Source organism: Monodelphis domestica, chromosome 3, assembly GCF_027887165.1.
Source record: "Monodelphis domestica isolate mMonDom1 chromosome 3, mMonDom1.pri, whole genome shotgun sequence".
NCBI classification, from domain to species: Eukaryota; Metazoa; Chordata; class Mammalia; order Didelphimorphia; family Didelphidae; genus Monodelphis; species Monodelphis domestica.
In genome coordinates, this window is record NC_077229.1 from 484706205 (window position 1) to 484730455 (window position 24251).

Below are 24251 nucleotides of genomic sequence, written 5' to 3' on the forward strand. Positions count from 1 at the left end.
GGCCATGGTCATAGGGGAAAGTAAGCATGGGTCAGAAGTAAGATTTAGACCTAGCTCCTTGGACTCCAAAGCTGATGTTCTTTCCACTGCCCAATTAGCTTAAGGAACAAATGAAGGGGGAAATCTTTGCTAATGTAGGTAGCAACTGTTCTGCAATATATAGACTGAGAATATTGCCAAAGTCACTGAAAAATTAAGCAACGTACTCAGTAGCATGTCTATATATGTGTGTCTTTTTTCTTTTCCTTAAAACTCTTACCTTCTGACTTTGAATCAATATTTAGACAGAAGAGTGGTAAGGGTTAAGTGACTTGCCCAGACAACCAGCTAGGAAGTGTCTAAGGCCAGATTTGAAGCCAGGTCCTCTTGACTCCAGATTTGGCACTCTATCCACTGCACTACTCTATATATATTTGAGATAGGACTTGAACCCAGGTTTTCCTGACTCTGAGTCTGGCTTTCTAGACACTATACAATACTCCCTCTATCTTTAGTTGTATACTACATACTAAAGAACATGGGGGCAAATAATGGATTCAGTGAATTTAGTCAGATGATCTAGATTTAGTCCTTTCTTTACAACCAACTGCCTTGTGACCTTGGGCAGGTCACTCCATCTGTTGGTGACTCAGTTTCCCCAACCCTAAAATTAGGGGAGTAAGTGGTTCTCCAAAGTGCTTTGAAGCTCTAGCTGCTATGAGCTTCAGTAAAATTTTGCATTCTCTAGAAACCATATTCAGGCATAGTCTCTCCTATTCAAGCTGTGGCTATCAACTAATTGCCTCCCTGTGTGCCTTGGCAGTTTGAAGTTTTGACCCTGGGGAGGTAGTTCCAGAGTAGCACCTGCAAAGGTGGTGAGAGTTCAAAGACAAGACTTTAGCTTCAGCACAAAATGGTAAAAGATGATAGAGTAAGAAGGAAGGAAACAATCATTTGTTAAGCACCTGTTAGTTAGGTACTGTGCTAAGTAAAGCTAATCCCTTTAAAGAATTAATTCATTTGGAAACCAGTGCTATTATTATCTCCTTTTTATAGAAGAAGGAACTAAAGCTGGCAGAGATTACGTGACTTGCCCAGGGTCATACAGTAATTAAGTGTCTGAGGTTGGACTCAGGTCTACCTGGCTCCAAGCCCAGTATCCTTTCCACTGTACCTCCTGGATGCCTAATTACTTGATAACATTGAAGGTTGTTTTTTTAAGTCCTTACCTTCTGTCTTAGAGTTGACAATAACAAGTATCAGTTTCATGGCAGAAAAGCAGTAAAGGCTAGGAAACTGGGGTTAAGTGACTTGTCAGGGTCACACAGCTAGGAAGTGTCTGTGGTCACATTTGAACAGTAGGGTAGAAACATGAGCATCATATTAGCAATCAACAACAATCAAAAGAAAGGATACCAACAAAATGGCATAGACAGTGCCCTGAACAGAAGCTCATTTGGAAGCCCTACTTCTTCTATAGCCCTGGCACCATCTCATTCAAATGCTGTGTGTCTTTGCCATTACAAAGAAGCTATAGAAATTGCAGGCCAGCCTTCCAGACTGCAGACATGGGTAGAGGTTTGAGTTCCACAAAATTTGAGCTCCAGTTCAGTTCAAGGATTCAGATCAATCGTGTGAAATATTGGAAATCTATCCATAAGTCTGGTACATGAGCACTTTGCTCATAAGAGTCAGCTTTTGAATACATCTTTAATACTTTCATGATTCGTTCATACCTGGAACCCTACATGAACCCAGGACCTCCTTTGTCTGCAGACTTGGCTCTCAATCTACTGAGTCATCTTGCTGCCCCCAAAATAAAACTCTTAGACAATCCCCTCGATAAAACTTAAATCTGAGGTCTCCCAAAAAAAGGATTAACAAGGTCCTTTCTACATAGGTACTCAACGTACAAAATAAATCAGGTGTAAGGCAGATATTTACTTCTTCTAACACAAAAGACAAGACTCCAAAGCACACAAAGCCTGCCCAGGTGTTCCACTTTTCCCTCTAAGCTAAGGAACTTGTACAAGGTCCTGGGAGATCTTCTGACAAGCCAGGACATGGCTTCATTTCTCTTAATCCTTTCATCTGTATTATCAACCTGACAATGGCACTGAGAAATTACTTTAGAGTTCTCCTCCTGCTGGGCAACCAGATCCTGGAGCTAGGAGCTCTTGGATTTACAAGGTTGCCGCCAAGGCTAGGAACATCCATCTTCACAAGGCTGCCACCAAGGCTAGGAACATCTATCTTAACAAGGTTGCAGCCAAGGCTAGGAACATCCGTCTTTTAGAGAGCCACTCAGTCAATGTTCAGACCAAAAAGCACAAAGCCAGAAAGGCAGCCATAGATTTAAATTTCAGTGTCAAGCTCACTGGACAAGCATATGTACTCACTGCCCATTGTACTCTCACTCATGTGGCTGTCCAGGTGGGAGAGGAACAAGAAATTCCCATTTTGCAACACACGTACCTCCAGAAGTCCATGGCATAGTTATTGAAAAACCAGGTCTTCTTTTCAGAAGGAAGAAAAAGACAGAGCAGAAATTGCCTCTCTCTAAAGTCTACTCAGTGGCCAGCTCTTAGTGTCTAGTGGCCATAGGGCCCTGCTGAAACCCATGTCCCTACCTTTAGCATGGAATGGCCAAAGGGATGAAATAGCACTTGAGAGCCAACCAAAAGCTTCCGGTTGGTAAAGAGAACAAGGCATAATGTCTTTTTTTTTTTTTAACCCTTACCTTCCATCTTAGAATCAATACTGTGTATTGGTTCTAAGGCAGAAGTGGGGCAAGGGCTAGGCAATGGGGGTGGGTCAAGTGTCTTGCCCAGAGTCACACAGCTAGGAGATATCTGAATCCACATTTGAACGCAGGACTTCCAGTCTCTAAACCTGGCTTTCATTCCACTGAGTCATCTAGTTGCCCCCAAGACATAATATATCTTGCTAGAAGTAGCCAGGCCCTACAGCTCACTACTATGTACATGCCCCATACAGTAGGCTTCAATCCTATCCCAATGCTACCATTAAAATGGCTTTGAATGAATGGAAATAGCCTGTGAAATTTTTAGACCCCACATTTGGATATAATACATAAAATAGGGAAGAGAAGAAGAAAACCAATATAATTGAATTGAATGGCAAAGTTGAAATCATTGAACAAAATAATCATCAAAATGGCCTCTGACTTTGGGACCTCCAAGCAAGGGTGGGAAAAGTTGGGAAAATCTTTTATATTCGAGTAAGGAAGCCTAGATGTCTCTGAGAGTAGGACGGATCAGGATAAGGGCTACAACCATTGACCTCCAGGGTCATTCTGGACAGCACAAACTTCTTTTCTTCCTTTTCCTTTCTTCCATTTCCCTTTCTTTCTGAAGTCTCTCACGTCTGCCTCAATAATTAGTGATTATTAGTGATTATTGTGATATATAATAGAGAAATAGTGAACATTAATGATTAGGCACTTATTATATATCAGATTACAAAGAACTTAGATTCTCTAAGAGATAGCATATTCACATATAAGCACATATGGGCATGTAAGTATATGCATGTATATTTACATATATATCTATATAGGTATCAATTCTATAAATATATATGTTCATACACATCCTTTTCTATAGACATATGTATATCTGAAGTTTTAAATTTATGAATTATTCTATGAATTATGTGTTCATACATTATATGAATATATACCCATATATATCCTTTTCTGTAGATATATGAATATATATCTACAATTATTGGCTTTATATAGACATATCCATATATATGTCCATTAAAATGTCTATAGAAAATATTATTTCTATATATCCACACCCAAGTATACATATATATATATGTATATATATGCATATAAGAATCTTCCATCTACTCTGTGCATGTCTTATACATACCTAGTTCTTTTTGTGTTTATCTTCCCCATCAGAAAGTGAGCTCATGACAGGCATGGCCTTTATTTTATTCACAGTATTTTTCACTGAATTTGGCACATAATAAGAGCTTAATAAATGTGTGTTCACCAAGTGTATATATAGGATGTTTTTCCATATGTGAAATTAAATGTCCTTAAAAAAAGCAGTTTCACAGTCTAGTACCTGCTTTTATCATTTTCAACTGACTTAATTCTCTATTTTCAACTGACTTAATTCTCTATGGTTCTAAATCAGAGGTTCTTAACATGGAGTCTGTGAACTTGATTGTTTTTTCTTAATAGTTTAATAACTGTATTTCACTATAATTGGCTTCCTCGGTAATCCTATATATTTTATTTTACTCATTTAAAAACACTGTCCCAAGAAAGAGTCCACAGGCTTTTACAGATTGACTCCTAAAGAGGCCTATGACACAAAAAAGATGAAAAACTCTTGATCTAAATGTTGGGTCTTTTGTTTTTGTTTTTGTTTTTTGCTAGTTTATTAATATGTGACATCTCAGATGATCACAATTCTGGTCTCTTTATGCTGATATCAGTCTATAAATTTTAATCAATTAATTTTAGTGGAGCAAGTGGTATGGTTTTTAAAACTTTTTTTTAAATAACACACCCTTAATAGAATTATTTTCACAATTTAGAATAATTTTCTTTCTTGTCTCAAAGTAAAAGTTTGTACTTTCTCCATATACTTTGTTTAAAAAAAAATTTTTTTTTAAACCCTTACCGTCCATCTTGGGATCGTATATTAAATCCAAGGCAGAAGGGCAGCAAGGACTAGGCAATGGGGGTTAAGGGACTTGCCCAGGGTCACACAGCTAGGAAGTGTCTAGGGCCAACTTCGAACCCAGGACCTCTGGTCTCTAGGACTGGCTCTCTATCCACTGAGCCATCCACCTGCCCCCTTCTCTGTACACTTTCACTCTTTTCCCTCCATTGGTTCCTTTACTTTCTTCTCCTTTGATTAAAAACATATCGAGAGAACAGTTAGGTGATTTAGTGGATTGGGAGCCATGCTTAAAGATGGGAGGTCCTGGTCTCATATCTGGTCTCAGATACCTCTTAGCTGTGTGACCCTGGGAAAATCACTTAACCTCCGTTGGCTTACAATTGGTGAATTGTGGGTGAATCCAAGGGACACGTGCCTGAGGGGGCTGCTCTCCTTCCCCTCTCCATGAGCCTGAGGACATTTCTTACATGACATTGGAAGCATTTCCTCTGTCCCCTGTCTGGGGTAAGGCGAGGGCTCAAATGCAGCATCAGGATATAGTTTGGGCACTCAGTCTCTAAAAGGTTCACCAACACTGGCTAGGGCTCTTCCACTCTTCTGACTTGGAACCAATTACACAGTAGTTATTCTAAGATAGAAGTTAAGGGTTTTTTAAAAAAGCATTCTATTTAGCAAATGTCATTTCAGAAGGAAAAGATAGATATCACCAATGAAATAGACATTATAAGCCTGTGTCACTTGAGACAAACTCATGTTTTAAAGTAATAACAATTCATATACCTAAAAAAAAAAGGAAAAAAAGCCAACCTATGCTTGCTTTATTTTCTCCTTATATTCACAACTCCTATGGGCTCTCAACCACAATCTTGGAGTGAGAAGGATTCTCCTCAAAGACTATCTTGATAGATAGTACAACCTATTATTGAGAGGAAAAAAAGATTTTTCACTATTATATTCCCAATGCTTCGTTATCCAGCTTCCCTTTACAGACCTCTAGTGAAGGGAAACCCACTACTTCCCAAGGCAGATAAGTTACACTTTCAGATAGCTCTAACTGTAAAGAACTTGGAGCTAAAATTGGCCCCTTTTTAACAGCCATCTATTTTTCAAGTTCTGCCCTCATCTGCCCTGAAATATGTTAGAAGAGTAGTAGTTAGAGGCAATTAAGTGGCTCCTTGGATAGAGAGTCAAAACTGGAGACAGGAGGTCCTAGGTTCAAATGTGGTTTCAGATAATTCCTAGCTACATGACCCTGGGCATGTCACTTTACTCCCATTTAGTAGTTCCTACTACTCTTTTACCTTGGAACAGATATTTAACATTGATTCTATGACAGAAAGTAAAGGTTTTTTAAAAATAACAATAGATAATGTTTCACTTGAATCTTCTGTTCCTCCAGCTAAATATCTCATTTTTGGTTTTTTGGGTTTTTTTCAGTAGTCTCATGATGAGAAATTGAGATTCTAGTTGTTCTCCAAACATCCTCCAGACACTGACAACCTTTTTAAAAACATGGCTGGAATGGAACACAATAACATTGGAAATTAATACAATATACCAGGTGCTAGTCCCCAAATTTTGGAGGTACTTATAAACAGTGACAGTGATAGTGCTTATAAACCTCCATCAGTATAAAAACAAATTTTGCATCTAATTTTCAAGAATAACTTAAACTTGGTTATTCCCAGGTAAATATCTACTGCCCAAAGGTGAGCACCTACCACAACCCTCCAAACTCCCTTCTCTCCAGAGCAAAGGCCCCACTAGATCCTGAGGTCTCAACCCACAGGATTTGATGTTTTTTAGGAATGTTTTTCCCTAATGTGGTGCAAAAAAGATAGTGAGATCCCTTATCAAGACTCTCCTAAAGTACCCTTAGATCATGGTAGTTTTTTTGGCCACCATATCATGCTACTGACTCATATTGAACTGGCAAATCGCAAATCACTAAAGAAACTTAGATTTTTTTTTTCAGCTGAATTGCCCACTAGCTATGTTTGTTCCATCTTGTAGGGTTTGGTTTTTTTTTTTAAGTACAAGTATAATAGTTTACATTTCTCCCTATTCAATTTAATCTTTTCATAATCAACCCAATGTCCTAGCCTCAATATTGGAGCACTTTTGAGATCCTGCCACCTATGACATTTGCCGTAGTTATCCTCTGCAGATTTGGATTATCATCTTTCAAATGTGATGATCATTTGTCTTAGACCAGAGCTGACCAGGCTGGTCTAATGGCATATGGGTCAAATATTAGAACACAATGAGATACTTGTAGGCCATTTAATAGTTAACAAAACATATATATATAGAGAGAGAGAGAGAGAGAGAGAGACATTCAGAGGAAGGAAAGAATATTCCTTGAGGATCCAATTAGATGAGCATAGTTTTTATTCCACAGTTGTCCATGCTGCTTTTCTACAGTCCAAAGACTGAAAGAAGAAAGAGCTCTAGTCCCTTATGTCATGGCTAATTTTGTTCTCATGCTATTGGGAAGCTATGTAAATAGCCTGGGTCTTAGTCCCTTGAGCCAATTCAAATTCTAGAGCACATCAAAGAGGTCTCTGGTTTGAATCCAGGTACCTCCTCTAAAAATGACAACAAAAAAAATCCAACCACCAACCCCTTGCAAAGAGTCAAAAACAATAATCTAGAGGATAGGTTCAATACTTTTTAAAGGAAAACCCTGCCTTAGCTGCCTAGAGAGGGACCTTAGAATTTTGCTTTAAATCACAACATTCCATCTATACTTCATTCTGGTCATCAATAAAAGGGTAACATGTCCAAACACAGATTTCTGACACATTCCATAGAAGATCCCCTTTCAGGGGAGAAGGAAAGAGTATAGTACTTATGTGCCAGGTACCCTGTACACATTTTATCTCATTAAATCCTAAAAATAACCCTGAGAGGTAGGTGCTAATATTTTCCCAATTTTACAGGTGAGAAAATTGAGGCAAAAGAGGTTAAAGTATCTCACCCAGGGTCACACAACTAGTTAAGTGTGAGATTAGATGGGTCTTCCTGATTCCAGGTTCAGTGTGCTATTGACCACCTCTAAATTTAATTTTGATGCTGACAATGAACCATTGTTCCCCCCCAATAACTATGCTGAAACAGTTCTCTTTAGGATCACCAGTGACTTCCTGATCCCTATATTCACTGGCCATTTTTCAGACTTCTCCATCCTTCTCAGCATCTTACAGTGTTGACTACTTTCTTAACTTTCCTACTCTGACATTCACGGCCATACATATCCATGGTTTCCACCCAACCTCTCTAGCCTTTCCTTTTCCATTTCCTTTATTAATTTCCCTCTTTTTACTTTTTAACTTGGTTTTCCCTTTGGCTTCTCCTTTTAGTCTTCTCTTCTTCTGCCACATATTTTCTGGTAATTTTAGCCACTCCCATGACTTCAACTATTATCACTATTTTAGATCACTTTTATTACCTTAGTCCAACCCTAGTTTCTCTTTCAAACTCTAGACTAGATTTCTAATTGCCTTCTGGACAGTTTCTTATGGATGATTGCCAATATCTAAAATTCAACACATCTAAAACCAAGGAGGAAAAAAAGTAGACTTTCCTTGAAAGTCTACTCTTCTTTCTGACATCTTTGCTTTTATTAATGGTGCTACCATACTTCCAATAACCCAGAATAAAAATCTCACCCTAAAAAGCTCTCAATTATTCCATATTCCACCTCCATCAAATCAGTTATTGAATTATTCTATAACTACCTTCCTTTACCTCACACTCATCCTTTCCTCTCATTTCCCCACTGGCAATATTCTAGTTCAGATCTTTATTACTTTTCTCCTAGATTCTTGTATTTGCCAAGCAACCATACCATTTCTACTACATTCCAACCAACCCTACATACTACCGACAGATTATTCATCTTCAATATCTCTAATTGTGTCTAACCCTTCCTCAAAAATCATTAGTTGATCCCTAAGATCTACCAAATACCACCCAAGTTCTATTCAAGGCTCTCTACAATTTGTTCTCAACCTACTTTGCTTATGTAATCTCCCATAATTCACCTTTCTACCCCTTAGACTCTATCTATATCTATATCTATATAGATAGATAGATATATCTATATCTATCTATACTTACCATTCTTAGAGTATTTGTCCTTTGGTATCTTTGCCTTTGTTCTTCTAGCTGCCTGGGATGCTCTTCCTCATCAGTTCAATTTGTCTAGTGGACCCCAGGAAGCAGTTTGGTACTGTGGATAGAGACCTAGCCTTAGAGTCAGGACAGAGTTTTAAAAATACTGCCTCAGTCAGACATTTATCAGTTGTGTGATCCTAGTCGAATCAGCCAACCTATCTCATCTTCAGTTTTCTCATCTGTAAAATAAGGATAATAATAGCAACTATCTCACTGGGTTTTTATAAGAATTAAATGAGATAACAGATAAATAATTTTGCAAATGTTAAAGTGCTATACAAAAATCTTTGATCTAAAGTTCATCCTTCTCTAATGAAATTATCTGTTCCCCACAGCCAGGAGCCATCTCTCATCCCTCTGAACTTCCACATACTTCATACTTGTCTCAGTATGCTTTCAGAGTATTGTTTTTATTATAGTTGATTATGTTTGTATCATATGCATATATATTCAACTCTAAGTTGCCATGTAAGAGTAATTGCCAATTAGTGCCACTAAAGGAAGATTTCTCCCTAAGGATTTCCCTATACCAATCCCAGGTCCAGACCAAGAAAGATAAAATATGTCATATGTGCCATTAGGCAATAAGCTTCATGATGAGAAGAACCATGTCAAGAACTTTTGTACCTCCATACCACCTAACACTATGCCTTCCTTATCCAGAGTAGAGCCTCTATATAGATTTTTTAAAAAAATAAATCATTTCCTTCCATCTTAGAATCATACTGTGTATTGGTTCCAAGGCAGAAGAATGGTAAGGGATAGGCAATGGGGGTCAAGTGACTTTCCCAGGGTCACACAGCTGGGAAGTGTCTGAGGCCAGATATGAACCCAGGACCTCCCATCTCTAGGGCCTGGCTCTCAATCCACTGAGCTACTCAGCTGCCCCCTCTATATAGATTTTTTAAATGAATAAGTGATCAAGAATCAAAATGTATTTTATTGGAGTAAGACTTCTTTAAAATTTTATTGTTATTGTCTTTAGATTTAACTGAACTTTTAAGTGAGGAAAAAAAATTTTTTAATATTATCTAAGGCTGACCTTTATACTTTTCCCCAAAAGTCACTTTTTTTTAAACCCTTTCCTTCTGTCTTGGAATCAATACTATGTATTGGGTCCAAGGTAGAAGAGTGGAAAGGGATAGGCAATGGGGGTTAAGTGACTTGCCCAGGGTCACACAGCTGGGAAGTGTCTGAGGCCAGATTTGAACCTAAGACCTCCCATCTCTAGGCCTGGCTCTCAATCCACTGAGCTACCCAGGTGCCCCCCAAAAGTCACCTTTTGAATTTCCAGACATTCTTCTTTCTGCTAATGGTCAAATCTAATGGACATTCTCAAGTCATAAAACTGAGAATCATGCTATTTGACACTCTTGAACAATATATCCTTGATAACTCTTCTGTAGTTCTATTTCACTGAACTAGTCCCATTCTCTTTCCAACTCTCTGACTACTCCTTCTTTGTCTTCTTCAGTGGCTCCCTCCCACCCACTGAATACAGGTATGCCTCATATTCTGTCCTTGACCTTCTTTTCATATATACTCTCTTTCCTGGCAAGTACATCCACTCACCATTATCATTTCATGTGGATAACTTCCAATCGTTCTCTGGACCTTTTCCCTCAACTCCATTCTTAAAACTTTTCAAATACGCACCTCATCTTCCCCCATCCCCAATCCTACCCTGAAATTCTTACTCTGGACTTCCTTGCTTTTAATAACACCTCCATTTTCTTAGACACTCAGCCCCAAAGTTCAGATTCATCTTTGATCCCTTCTCCTCCTTTACCAAATACTTAAATCATTTACCATTTTTATGAATTTTTGCTTTTTAAGACCCCAGATCCATTTCTTCCTTTTGAACCCCATAGTCAGCACATAGAATTTAGGCCCTGATTGTTATAGCAACATAACTAGACATAGGCTAGGACTGAGAGTCCTATAGACTACTAAATGGGGAAGGGGAAAAAAGGCAGTGGCCAGGAGGCCCCCACACAAGGAGGCATCAAAATCATTAGAGCTGGTTGCTAAGGGATCACGAAATCAAATTCAGGGCTAGAATCAGGGGTGTGCTGGTAAATATTTAACACCTTTCTCTGAAAAGCATAACCTGCTTTTTAGTCTGATATATATCATTAACATTTTCTCCATCACTTTCTTGAGTTTGGAGGATCAATAAAACAAGAAGACAAACCCTGACTTATAGTAGTGCCCATTTCTAACATGTGTAACTGGTCATGCTGGTAATTTAACAATCAGTTCTTGAACAAGCCACTGTACACTGGTGGTCAGGGAGTGATCTAAGAGAACAAATAGCACAACTCATGCTGGAGGAAAATTAATAAATACATATTTTTATATATGGCTGAACATATAACTATATAGATATGTACATATGTACACCTCCCATAACAACACACCTGAATGGTGATCATCCAGCCTTTACGTGAAAATCTCCAACAGGGAGAAGAACTCACTACTTACTGAGATAGTTCACACTAATTTTAATTAGCTTCAATTTTTAGGAGTTTTTTTTCTTTGTTCATTTACTTCTGAACTTTATATATATATATCATTCCTAAGCCTGCCCTCTGTGGTGAAGTAGGACATTTCATCTTTTGTTTTAATTTAAATTTATGTATTTATTTGTTACAATAAAGATATCTTCCTCCCTCCCTCCCAACTCCATATTAAAGAAGGTATCATTTGTTTAAAAAAAAGAGATAGATAGATATATAAAATATATATACACAAAGCATATATAAAACTATGTTTTGCTTGTTTCTGTTTATTAATTCTTTCTCTGGAGGTAGGCCAGCTTTTCCTCGTCCCTGAGTGCTTGACTGTGTCATTTCTGAGCCTTTTCTTCAGTGAAAATATCTACTATTCTTCCAATGACCATCATATAGCATGGACTCCAGGATCTACGCTATTCTGATAGTTCATTACCAAGGTCTTTTCTAAATTATGGTGCTCAGAGTGGAGCTTGGTGTTCATTGGTGTTCCAGAGGTGGTCTGACCAGGGCAGAATGCGGAGGGACAATTATTTCCTTATTCTTACTATAGTCTGAGGGGGCATCATTTTCTTAGCTGCCACATGACACTCATGAGCTTTAGATTAACTATAACCAGAAACAGGTTGGATCCAGCTCCAACTGGCTCTCAAAAAAGCTAATTGCTAAATTTTTAGTTTCAACATTTACAATTTGGAAATTGGAGAACACTACAAATCAAGGCTTGATTTATCACTTTCTTGATTTTCCAGTCTTATGAAAATGATGGAGGAACCATTCATTAATAATTCAAATTAACCTTAAAAATATATTGTTTGGCATATGATTGACCTGGCTTTAAATGATCACTCTATTGCAAATGTTAATAATATGGAAATAGTTTTGGTTAATGATACATGTATACATGTAATGATACATGTGGAATTGCTTGTCAGCTCTGGGAGGGGGGAGGAAAGAGGGGAGGGAAAGAATATAAATCATGTAACCATGGAAAAATATTCTAAATTAATTAATTTTATTTATATATAGTCTGGGGCAGTTAGATGGCTCAGTATAGAAAGCCAGGCCTGGAGAAAAGAGGTCCTAGGTTCAAATCTAATCTCAGACACTTCCTAGTTATATGACCCCAGGCAAGTCACTTGACCCCCATTGCCTAGCCCCTACTACTCTTCTGCCTTGGAACTGATACTTAGTATTGATTCTAAAACAGAAGGTAAAATTTGTTTGTTTTTTTAAGTATATACATACATGTTAAAAAACTTTTTTTTTGAAGAGTCAGTTGTTAAACACTTACTCGGATATACCTTACTTCAAACTCCCTCAATCTTTAAAAATATTTTTAAAAATAATGTCTAACCATGCCTCCCTCATATTGTTTAGTCTTACTGATAAACCTCAATGTGCTCTATTAATGCTTGTTGTTATTGTTCAGTCATGCGGGCATGTCCAGCTCTTTGTGACCCAGTAGATCATAACACACTTGGCTCTTCTGTCCTCCCACTGTCTGTGTGGTTTTCGTGGAATAGTTTGCCATTCCTACTCCATGCAACTCATTTAAAAAAATTTTTAATAACAAATTTCCACATGAGTTTTCCAAAGTTATATGATCCAAATTATTCCCCCTCCCTTCTTCTCTCCCAGGGCTGGCAAGCAATTCATTCTGGGCTATATGTGTCTTCTCCAACTCATATTAAAGATGATGTAAGGGTTAAATTTTAATGGTTTGACTGAAATACATGCTCAAAGTCAAAAATGACTTTAATAGCTTTTATTTACAAAAGAGGTGGAAAGAGTGAAATTAGAGAAATACAAAAGGATAGAGAAGACATTAACCTATCTAACTAGTATTCCAGTACTTGGCTCAGCCAGGACTTATTAACCTTCAACTGGAATTAAACTCTCTCCAGAAAGACAGGAAGGGAAAGCCTGCTATCTATTCACCCAAGTTCCCTCCAAGAGGCAGGTCAAGACAGTGACTGGCAACTATTTCCCTTGAGCTGATCTTCTTCCTGAAGCCAATTCCCTTCTTAGAGTTGACTTCACCAGAAATTCAGGGCCTTTTACAGTGGCTTCTTGTCTCCTCCCATCTTCACAGGGGCCAATCACAGCTTCCAAATTGTCTAGCACTGCCCAGGGGCAGAGTCTGTAGAATTCATACCTCTCATCCTCTGAAGGCCTCTGAAGGTCAATTTTTCATCAAAAGGTTCCTTGCTAAGGGTTTGAACCCTCCAAATCTCACCCTCTGGAGAGGCAAATACCCATCAAGAGTCCAAGGACCCTCTGGTTGACTGAGGACCTGTATAATAGTGATTGTCAAAGGCTTCACAGTTATAGCTAATAAAAATGTCTAAAAACTATTTGATTGTTGACATCTTTTCTCCAGTTTTACCACCATCATTGTGAAAGCAAAAGGACTTTTGACACAGGATAAAGGACTGTATAAAATGGGTCTGTATAAAGCAGGAAGATTTTTTTTTTAAAGAAATGAAGTTTTAAGGGACACCTAAGTGGATCAGTGTATAGAATGCCAGACCTGGAGTCAGGAGGACCTGGAGTTCAAATACCCTGAGTAAGTCACTTACCCCCCAATTGCCTAGTTCTGTTCTTTTGCTTTAGAACTAATACACAGTATTGATTCTAAGATGGAAAGTAAGGGTTTGAGAGAGGGGGTGGGGGAGAAAGATGAGGAGAGACAGAGGGAGAGACAGAGAAAGAAAGAAAGAAAGAAAGAAAGAAAGAAAGAAAGAAAGAAAGAAAGAAAGAAAGAAAGAAAGAAAGAAAGAAAGAAAGAAAGAAAGAAAGAAAGAAAGAAAGAAAGAAAGAAAGAAAGAAAGAAAGAAAGAAAGAAAGAAAGAGAGAGAGAGAGAGAGAGAGAGAGAGAGAGAGAGAGAGAGAGAGAGAGAGAGAAAGAAAGAAAGAAAGAAAGAAAGAAAGAAAGAAAGAAAGAAAGAAAGAAAGGAAGGAAGGAAGGAAGGAAGGAAGGAAGGAAGGAAGGAAGGAAGGAAGGAAGGAAGGAAGGAAGGAAGGAAGGAAGGAAGGAAGGAAGGAAGGAAGGAAGGAAGGAAGGAAGGAAGGAAGGAAGGAAGGAAGGAAGGAAGGAAGAAAGAAAGAAAGAAAGAAAGAAAGAAAGAAAGAAAGAAAGAAAGAAAGAAAGAAAGAAAGAAAGAAAGAAAGAAAGAAAGAAAGAAAGAAAGAAAGAGGAAGAAAGGAAACTGATAGGAAGATTGGCTTGCCAAGTAGAACTGGAAACAGAACAGATGCCCATTGACTTGTTCAATGATGTCCAATTCTTTGTGACCCCATAGACCATATGGTTTTCTTGGCAAAGATACTAGAACAGTGATAGTAAACCTATGGCATGGGTGCCAAAGATGGCATGCAGAGTGCTTTCTGTGGGCATTCAGTCACCCTCCTCCCACCCCACCCCAGTTCCTTACTAGAAAAGCAGAGGGACTGAGACAGAGATGCTCCTCTCCCCCTCTCCACCATGCCTGATACATGTTTTCATATCCCCTTGTAAACCTCAAAATTTCTCAGACTTATGAATGTTAGGGGTTTCCCCCATTGGGGAATCTTCTACTTGAAAAAATTCCCTAGTAGATGGTGAGAACTCTACTTGAGTGTGGGGGCTCCTAGCTATGAGAGTGTCCCTGCTCCACCCTACTTAAGACTGCTTTAGGACAGAAAAGGGCTTGCTAAACAATGAAAGTACTTTGATCCATGCTTATGGAAGGGACAGGAAGTTCTTTGAGTCATGACTGTTTTAGAATTGATACAATGGGATACTAAGTACCTATAAAGGTGGGGCAACTTGTAAACTACTTAAACCTAAAAGGGTGATAACTTATTCAGAGGTTTTTTTCTTAATGAAATTTGTCAACACAGCAGCATTTTTTCCTGACTTACTAAAGAGATTAAAACTACTCAGCTGAGTAGCTCAGTGTGTTGAGAGCTAGACCTAGAGACGGGAGGTCCTAGGTTCAAATCTGACCTCAGACACTTCCCAGTTGTGTGACCCTGGGCAAGTCACTTGACCCCCATTGCCTAGCCCTTACCACTCTTCTGCCTTGGAGCCAATACACAGTATTGACTCCAAGACGGAAGGTAAGGGTTTAAAAAAAAAAAAACTACTCAGCTGTGAATTCAAAATGGGCAGTCCTTTAGAAACATCTACAGTGATTGGTAGATGTAAGGACTTAGGGGAGGAGACAGAGGAAATTTTGCCCTTAAAAATAAGAGCTTGGATCTCTTTGAGGATCTCAATTTCTGATTCTCATTCTGGAGGATCTCATTCTGAGAGACTCATTTCCTTGAGGACTGATGCTTGAGGGCTCTTTCCTTGGAGATAGATCTCTTTGAGGAGAAGTGCTCTTGGAGGAAATCTCATTCTGAAGGAGAGCTCCTTGAGGAGCTCCTCTGAGGGGCTCTGTCCCTCTGGGGTAGGAGCTCTGGAGGCTCTTGAGAGAGGCCCTTTGAAACAATCTCTGGCTGGAAGACTCTTTGAGGAAGGCGCTGGCCTGGTGTCACTAGTATCCTTGTTTAGTCAGACCTTGTGGTGAGTGTTAAAAAACTGACTGATTTCTCTTTTAAGACTCAGGTCTAGGCCATATTGGCTTGAGGCCCTTCATACTTATTCCTTTCTTACTCTCTCTCTCTTTCTTTGATTACTCATTGTATTGTTAATTAAAATCTCTATAAAACCCAATTGACTTGGATATTTGAATAATTGGGAATATTTCCCTGGCGACCACCTTATATTTGATTTTAAACCCAAGACACTGTAGTGAAACATATTTCTGCAGTCAAATTTACTCACCCTCTCTTATGTCTATCACAATTTATATCTTCCACTATTTTAATCACTACAGTTTAAGACCTCAACCATTTTAAATCTCACACCCTGCCCCTCTGCCCAACAGCCCAATGAGAGTGCTTCCTCCCTCCCCTTTAATGGGGTAAAGGGAGAGGCTGGGGTATGCCTGGCACTTGATCTCTGGTGGGGATGGAGGGGCATGGCACTTGGTCTGGGGAGTAGGGTTGAGGCTAAGCTAGGCACTCCATCTCTAAAAGGTTTGCCATCACTGTACTAGAATAATTTTCTATTTTATTTTCCAGTTTTAGGCAGGGGTTAAGAGACTTGACCAGGAGTCACACAGCTAGTAAATGTCTAAAGTCACATTTGAACTTTTATCTTTCTGACTCCAGGCCCAATGCCCTTTCCACTGTTCCACCTAGTTGACAATTGACTAGGGAAATGGCTAAACAAATGAAATGTAATCAAATATTGCTGTCATGTAAGGTATGAATATAAAGAATTCCAAGGGACATGGGAAGTAACATTTTTAAAAAGAAATATTTTATTATTTTCAATATATATTTTCCAATGACTTCTGACCACCAGGGTACCACAATCTCTGACTAGACATGAACCTGAGAAATCAAGACTTAGGAGGTGTGGTCAATGATTTTGTGACAATTCATCATCACAAAGTACTGTTTGTGACCAAGATCTTAGGCAACTCTCAGCAGAGCTCCTGAACCATAAGTGGTTTCCCCAGGAACACACACAACTGAGGCAAATACAGAAATACACAAGCTAAGTCATTTTGGAATAATATATTGCCAAAACTACATGACTCTTCCATGGAATCACATCTAACTCATGTAGAGTTAAAGCAGCAGCATTATAAAACATAAGCTCAGATGTTTTGCTTCAGCCTGATTTTATCTGCTGCACACAGGCAAATCCAGTCCCACATTTATGACTGATGATGTGATCTCCAACTGAGAAAATATAGGTCATCTGATATCTAATATCATTACCTCTTCCTTCCTACCTATCTCAAAAGAAAAGGTATCCCTATTCTTTGCTAAGATCTAAACCTCTGATCCTTCTCCCTGAGCCTTTGAAGCTATTGTCTCCTTCTTCCCAGAGGATCTTGATGAAGTATTCCCCCTTGGTGTCTTCAATTTCTCCCTCTACATTAGTTCCTTCTAATCTGCCTACAAATGTGGACTCTTCTTGCCTCCTCTGTCCAAAAATTGTCTTCCGTCAATCTTTCTTCCCCATTTATCTATTATTCCATTTCTTTCCTTGCCTTCCCTTCAGAACCAAACTTTTTGAAAAAATCCTCTGTCCAGAACTTGACCTTCTTCAATCATCACTCTCCCTGACCCTTTGAAATCTAACTTCTCTCTCCATCCCTCTACTAAATCTGTTCTCTCCAAGTTCATCAAAGACCTAATGACCAAATTCAATTGCCTTTCACCACCCTAGGCCTTATCTTCCTTTATATCTCTGCAATATTTAATGCTGATGAAAACCCTTCTGTGATAGTTAAACGAGACAATGTATTTGAAATATGACCCTCTCTGATATCCATAAGACTCACTGCCTCTGTTAGAGGGGACTGAAAGATGGTGTGAATTTTTTTATCTTTTGCTTCCTTTTCTAGAAGACAATTTGCTTAAAATCCCCCTTTAATTTAGTGTGACAAGTTCCCACAATAAACTACTTAAAAGAGCAGCCTTGGTCAAGAATGGAATGAAACAACCAGTCCAAATGGCATCACTGCTGAATTAAAAATTTTTTTAATCCCTTCCCTTCCCTCTTGGAATCAATACTGTGTATTGGTTCCAAGGCAAAAGAGTGGTAAGGGCTAGGCAATGGGGGTCAAATGACTTGCCCAGAGTCACACAGCTGGAAAGTATCTGAGGCCAGATTTTAATCTAGGACCTCCCATCTCTAGGCCTGGCTCTCAATACACTGAGCTACCCAACTTCCCCCCTGACTTTTATTTTTTAAACCAATACAGTCACAGCAAAGCATCTGAAAGGGATATTTTCTCAGTGTTGGCTTGTGGTGGGATCTTTCCCATCTTCGTGCAAATGCTGGAGTTGCATTCTGTCAAATATCTGTCTTGCTAGAGAAAGGAAACACAGCTTCACATGATTCGTTGTCCCTGGATCCAAGACTCTAAAGTCTTCTAATGCTGTCTAGAGTCTCAGGAAAACCTGAATTTAAATATGGCCCCAGACACTAAATAGCTGTATGATCCTAAGCAAGTCAGTTATCCTTGTCGTCCTCAGTTTCTTTATCTGTCAAATGACTCCAGGACCTTGGCTAAGAAAACCCCAAACGGGGTCACAAAGAGTCAGACATAACTGAACAACAACCTCTGCTAGAGATGCATATATAACCCTTCTACTGCCTGTGGGGAATAAAGATAACATGAACTCCTCTCAGAAAAATACCTCTGGATGACGAGATAAGCAAACCAGACTTTCCCCCCCCTAAAACCGCAATATGGAATCTTTACCTCCTCTGAATGCTTGAAAGGCTACAGGATATGCAAAAAGATTCTAGGGCTGAAACATGCCTTGTTCTGATTGGTTAAAGGGCTATAGGCGCTGCAGATAGATAGTATTGAAACAATCCTAGTTCTGATTGGTTAACCCTATTTGAATAATTAGGATAATTGGGGGTGTGGATTGTGCATCTTCATTAGCTAGCTTCCGGATAAGGTTGTGGCTCTCGAGTAACCAGCCAATGGTGAACGAAGGGAGGGTCATTTCTGCATCCGGGACCCGGATAAAAAAGGGGCTCTGTCGCAGAAATCTCTGCGCTCTCCTTTGGTTGTAATACTGGCGCTTTCTAACGTGAAAAAACGCCTAAAAGATCTTCTGCCATACTACTGCAAGATGACGGTGTTTACACCCTCTATTTGATTTGTCCACAAATCTATCAGAGAAAGGAGACCAACTAGAGACCCACCTGAATAAGAAGTTGCTCCCTTCCTTATAAGACTCAAAACTTTCAACTGCCTTGGAAGTTGATCCTGGTATGAAGTCATTGTGACTCCCAGCATCCTGTATGGCAAACGGGAGAAATGTACAGAGCTCAAAGGAACCTTGGCGGGCGGAGTCTGAGGGCGGACTCTGAAAACAATTACAGACGCAGGAGCTGTGAGACATAAATGAACTAATGGATGTCAAGTATTTCACAAATGCGATGTAAATGCCAGTTTTCATTAGTGTTGTTATTACTACTATTCCTAGTAGTAGTAGTAGTAGTCTCCAAGCCTGGACTCGAGGTGACTGCATTTACTAAAGCATTTACTAAAGCTTCGACAGCTATTCTGCTGAGTTCAACTGACATTTCTGGAGCAATCCAGAGATGGGATGATAAATGTTAAACAAGAAGTCTGCAGTGGAAAACTGCATGCATGGGCACACACACACACATGCCTTTTTTTAAAATTTAATCTATTAAGGTTTTCTTACAAGACTAGAAAATCAACAAGACTATAAATCAAGCTCTAGTTTATAGCTGCTTATTTCTGAGTCCACAAACGATCACCCTGAAATTTTTATAATCGAGAGTTAGGCCTAAAGATAGTATTGCTTCTAAGGCAGAAAGTAAGGCTTTTTTTTTGTTTATTTGTGTTTTTAATTTTTATTTTTTAAAACCCTTACCTTCTATCTTGGATTCAATACTGTGTATTGGTTCCCAGGCAGAAGAGTGGTAAGGACTAGGCAATGGGGGTCAAGTGACTTGCCCAGGGTCACACAGCTAAGGAAGTGTCTGAGGCCAGATTTGAACCTAGGACCTACCATCTCTAGGTCTGGTTCTCAATCCACTGAGCTACCCAGCTGCCCCCTGTTTTGTTTTTTAAAGAAAAGAAAATGGAACAATCAGGTCTTTCAAGGTTATCACTAGCTCCCCAAACACTCATTATAAGTCCTACTTCCTACACTTTTCACTTCCTGCAGGCTTAAGATTAAGGCTTAAGGCTTAACTTTGATTTTTTGCAAACTTTTACTTTCTGTCTTCCAGGTCTAACTATGACATTTTGAGGATTGGATATTCAAGCACTTCTTCAAAAAGGCCATGAGACTGTTTTCCTCAAAAGCTGGGATTGTTTTTTGCCTTTCTTTGTAGGTTCAGCCTTAGCACATAATAGGCATTTAATAAATATTTGTAGACTTGATTTTCCTTGACCTGATCTGTCCACCTCCAACCTCCAAGAATCTTCTTGGAGTCCAAATGCAAAGAAATAATTAATGATTATTAATAATTAGATGCTAAATTTCATTTAAATAGGGAGTTAGCTAATCAGACCTTCTCACTTTGGGGGAGCTACCTCTCAGCCTATGTATTTGTCTCCCTAATCCTAATCCTGTCTTTCATTCTGTTTTTCCCAGTCAGAACCTTCATACCTTTTCCCAGAATCAAAAATTCCTAGTTATGGCTCTATGCTTTGTGCAATCTTATGCTGGTCGATCTGGTCATCTTGCAGAAACCTCTTCTAAGTCAAAGACTAGAATGATACTGGATGCTCCCTTTTCTCTTGATTTTCCTCTTTCTTGTGATTGTTGTGCTCACTCAAAGAAACAAATGACATCACTGGTGATGTCACTCTCTTTTTTTTAACCCTTACTTTGGTTTTAAGGCAAAAGAGAGATAAAGGCTAGGCCACGGGGGTTAAGTAACTTGCCCAGAGTCACACAGCTAAGAAAGTGTCTGAGGCCAGTTTTGAACCCAGGACCTCCTGTCTCCAGGCCACCTGGCTGCCCATATATTTTATCTTGCAGATGATAGCTACCAAATCTTTCTCTCCAGCCTTAGCCTCTCTCCATTCCCCCATATCTCCGATTCATTTTTATAAGTACATCCCCACCTTGATATCCCACTGTTACCTCAAATTAAAGGTGTCAAAAACAGTTATTATTCTTTATCTCATCTCCCTACCTAAATCTCAAGCTTGACATCACTCTTTTTCTCAGGGACCCCTCACCTATGATTTTTAAAAATCTTGGTATTTTTCTTTTTCATCTTCTGTAACCAGTAACATGTCCTATCAGTTCTATCTCTATCAAACTTTCCAGTCCATCCTTTTCTCTCCATTTCTACTGCCTATGAACTCTAGTAAGAAGGAGCCTGGTACCTTGAAAGTCTTGAAAACAGAGGACCTAAATTTAAATTCCATGTGTGATGTTTCTAATAAGTGAACTTGGGCAAATCATCACTTAATTGATCTTAGCCTCAGTTTGCTTATCTGTAAAATGAGGGAGGTTGGGCTAGATAATCCTTCTAGTTACATAGATTAATAACCAGCCCTCATTTCTACTGTGGGAGTATACAGGACTATGATGTTTGTTTTTTTTTAATTGATATTTTATTAGTGTCCTAATCTGAAATTCCTAGTTTCACTTGAATGGAAAATCAAATCACTTTATCTTGATTAAAAGACTTGGTTCATTTCAGGAAGGAATTTGAATTCCCTGGGACTAGATGTTTAGGGTGAGTTTTGGCAACCATAAGCTCAACCTGGGAAAGTCAAGAAGTGTCCTTTTGTTTACCTTTCACCACCAGTCTTGAAAGTGGAATTTGTCCAATAATTTCTCCAAGGGTGTATCCACATTTCTAAATTCAGTTTAGGTGAAAAACTCTAAACTTCCACTATTTGTCTTTATTTTACTTTGTTGTGAAATTTTGTCTTTTGTTTCATTACTATAAGTATTAAGGTGGAAGTTGCTTGGGTCAGAAGATATTCTGAATAGCAGAGGGATCTTTGATCTTCCAAATTTTTCTCCAAGTAGAAATACATCTATATTAATATATTGTCTCCAACAAATTTTCACCAAAACAGCAGCATATAGGTTTTCCTATAGTGAAGTAGCTGGCTCAGTGGAGATAGAGCCCAGAATGGAGTCATGAAGACGTCTTCCTGAGATATCTGGCCTCAGACACTTTTTGGCTGTGCAACTCTAGGCAAGTCACTTAATCTGGTTTGCCTCGGTTTCCTCATCTGTAAAATGCACTAGAGAAGGAAATGGCAAAGCACTCCAATATCTTTGCCAAGAAAACTCCAAATGGGGTCACAAAGAGTTAGACACAACTGAATGACAATGACGCTATTAAAATATCTTCCTGATCTAATTCTCTACTCTCTCCCTTTTCAACTGGATTGTCCACTTCCTAAAACCCTTCAATGACTCCCTATTATCTAAGAAATAAAATTTAAACTTCTTACCCTGACATATAATGCCCTTCACTAGTCTGTCCCCATCTACCTTTCTAGCCTTTGGTCAGACACATATTCTCCTGAAAATCTTATAAGTTCCAGCCAAATCAGACCTTTGCAAAAGCCACATTTTCCCAACCATCCCCTTGCTTGGTCTCTCCCTTTACCTACCACCACCAACCCCCTCTCCAACCACTCACCTCAATCCAACTTTTTAAAATCCAACTCAATCTCATTTTCTCCAAGGGACCTGTCTTGATCCCTCTCAGGCAATAAAGTTCTTCTTAAATCTCACATAGTGCTGCTTTGTTTGCCCATCTCTTAAATACTTGTGACATATTTGTTTGAATTAAAATTGTTTCTGTAGTCTACCAGGTCCCTCTACTAGACTCTAAGTTTCATAAAGACAGAGGCTGTTAAATCTTAACTAAATTTTATATATTCTCATGCATAAGGCACTCTTTGTACAAGTGTGGACCACATATTTAGCCCTGGAAGGAACCACAGAAGCAAGAGTTCAAAACCCTGAGGAAACTGAGACACAAGAGGCTAGTTGACTTATCCAAGGTGACACAGTTAATATAACTGTCTCAGGTGGGATTTGAACCTTCTATCTTCATGACTCCAAATCTAACATTTGTTATTCCATTTATTAAATAGACACTTAATACATGTTTTTTTTTTTTAATTCAATGTATGGTAAATGACTTGAATTCACTATCAGTACCTTCTCTTTCAGGAGAAGGGGGCACTGTACTATGGCAGACTGAACAGAGCACTCTCTCTGAGTCAGAAATCTTGGGTTCAAATTTTGCCTCTGATATATTGTGTGACCCAGAATGAGTTACTTAAACTCTCTGGGTCTCAGTTTCTGGAGATCTAGAAAATTAAAAGGTTGGAGGTCTCTAAAACCTTTCTACATCTAACTCTATCTATCTATATGATTCTACTCCACAACAAGAAGAAAATTGATTTAAGCCTAATCAAGAGCACAATGATTCCAGACTTAGTTCAGTTAATGATGCCTGGCCCAGATTTACTTTGTCTTTTTAAGAAAGTTTTTGATTGGCCAGGACAGGGCATCATAATCTCTAAATGAGACACAAGAAAAGTGATTATGACATCTGATAGTCAACCTCCAATCAGAAGGAGGGACACAAGCTGGTGACACGTGGCAACCCTATAAATATAGGAGATCACACTTCCACACCATTATACCACTTTGATACCAAGAAAGGACATGAATTTGGCATATACTCTGTCCTGAAATCCACCTACAATGACTAAAGCAGTTAGATCGAATGAAAGTCAGAAATTAACCACCAACCAAGAGAAGAAGAAGAAGAAGAAGAAGAAGCTCCTCCTTAGCCGAAACTACTCCCTCTACACTCACCGAGTGCTCAAAGAGGTGATCCCCAACCAAGGTCTCACATACAAAACCACTGAAATCATGAACTCCATGATCAATAACATCCTCGAGCGCATCGCTGAGGAGGCCGGCAACCTCCTCTGCTACAAGAGACATTTAACGCTGGGCCACCAGGATATCCAGATGGCAGTTTATAGGCTGCTGCCAGATGAGCTGGCCAAGCATGCTGTGGCTTTTGGCACGAGGGCTGTAACAACTTATAATGACTCCAAATAATATTGGCATCCTGTGAGGAACTGAATTCAGGTAAAGCAGACAAGTCTTTTCATCCACATGTTGTGTTTCCTTAGAACTGAAACTTTTCAACCCTAACATGTCTCATACTATGTTATACTATGTTCTCTATTTGGTATTTTTAGTGGCATCCCCAACCATCTGTGTGTGTGTGTGTGTGTGTGTGTGTGTGTATGTGTGTGTGTGTGTGTGTGTCTGTCTGTCTCTCTTTCTCTCTCTC

General features: G+C 39.0%; 1 protein-coding gene and 1 long non-coding RNA gene across 4 annotated transcripts in view; one reads left to right on the forward strand and one right to left on the reverse strand.

Annotated features, from left to right (window-relative positions):
* LOC107651695 (uncharacterized) overlaps nucleotides 1-23388 on the reverse strand; it is a 29083-nt gene extending 5695 nt beyond the window's left edge. Inside the window, exons 1-4 of one of the 3 annotated variants that reach the window (XR_001628508.2) lie at nucleotides 20561-23388; nucleotides 19116-19279; nucleotides 8772-9007; nucleotides 3805-5565 (exon numbers count right to left, since the gene is read on the reverse strand). This is a non-coding gene — a long non-coding RNA (uncharacterized LOC107651695). The other 2 variants (XR_001628507.2, XR_001628509.2) reach the window with 2 other exon arrangements.
* A 259-nt stretch (nucleotides 23389-23647) lies between these two features.
* On the forward strand, nucleotides 23648-24013 carry LOC130458129 (histone H2B-like). The gene has a single exon (XM_056821109.1). The coding sequence runs from the start codon at nucleotides 23648-23650 to the stop codon at nucleotides 24011-24013; it is 366 nt and encodes a 121-aa protein (XP_056677087.1).
* The last annotated feature ends 238 nt before the right edge of the window (nucleotides 24014-24251 follow it).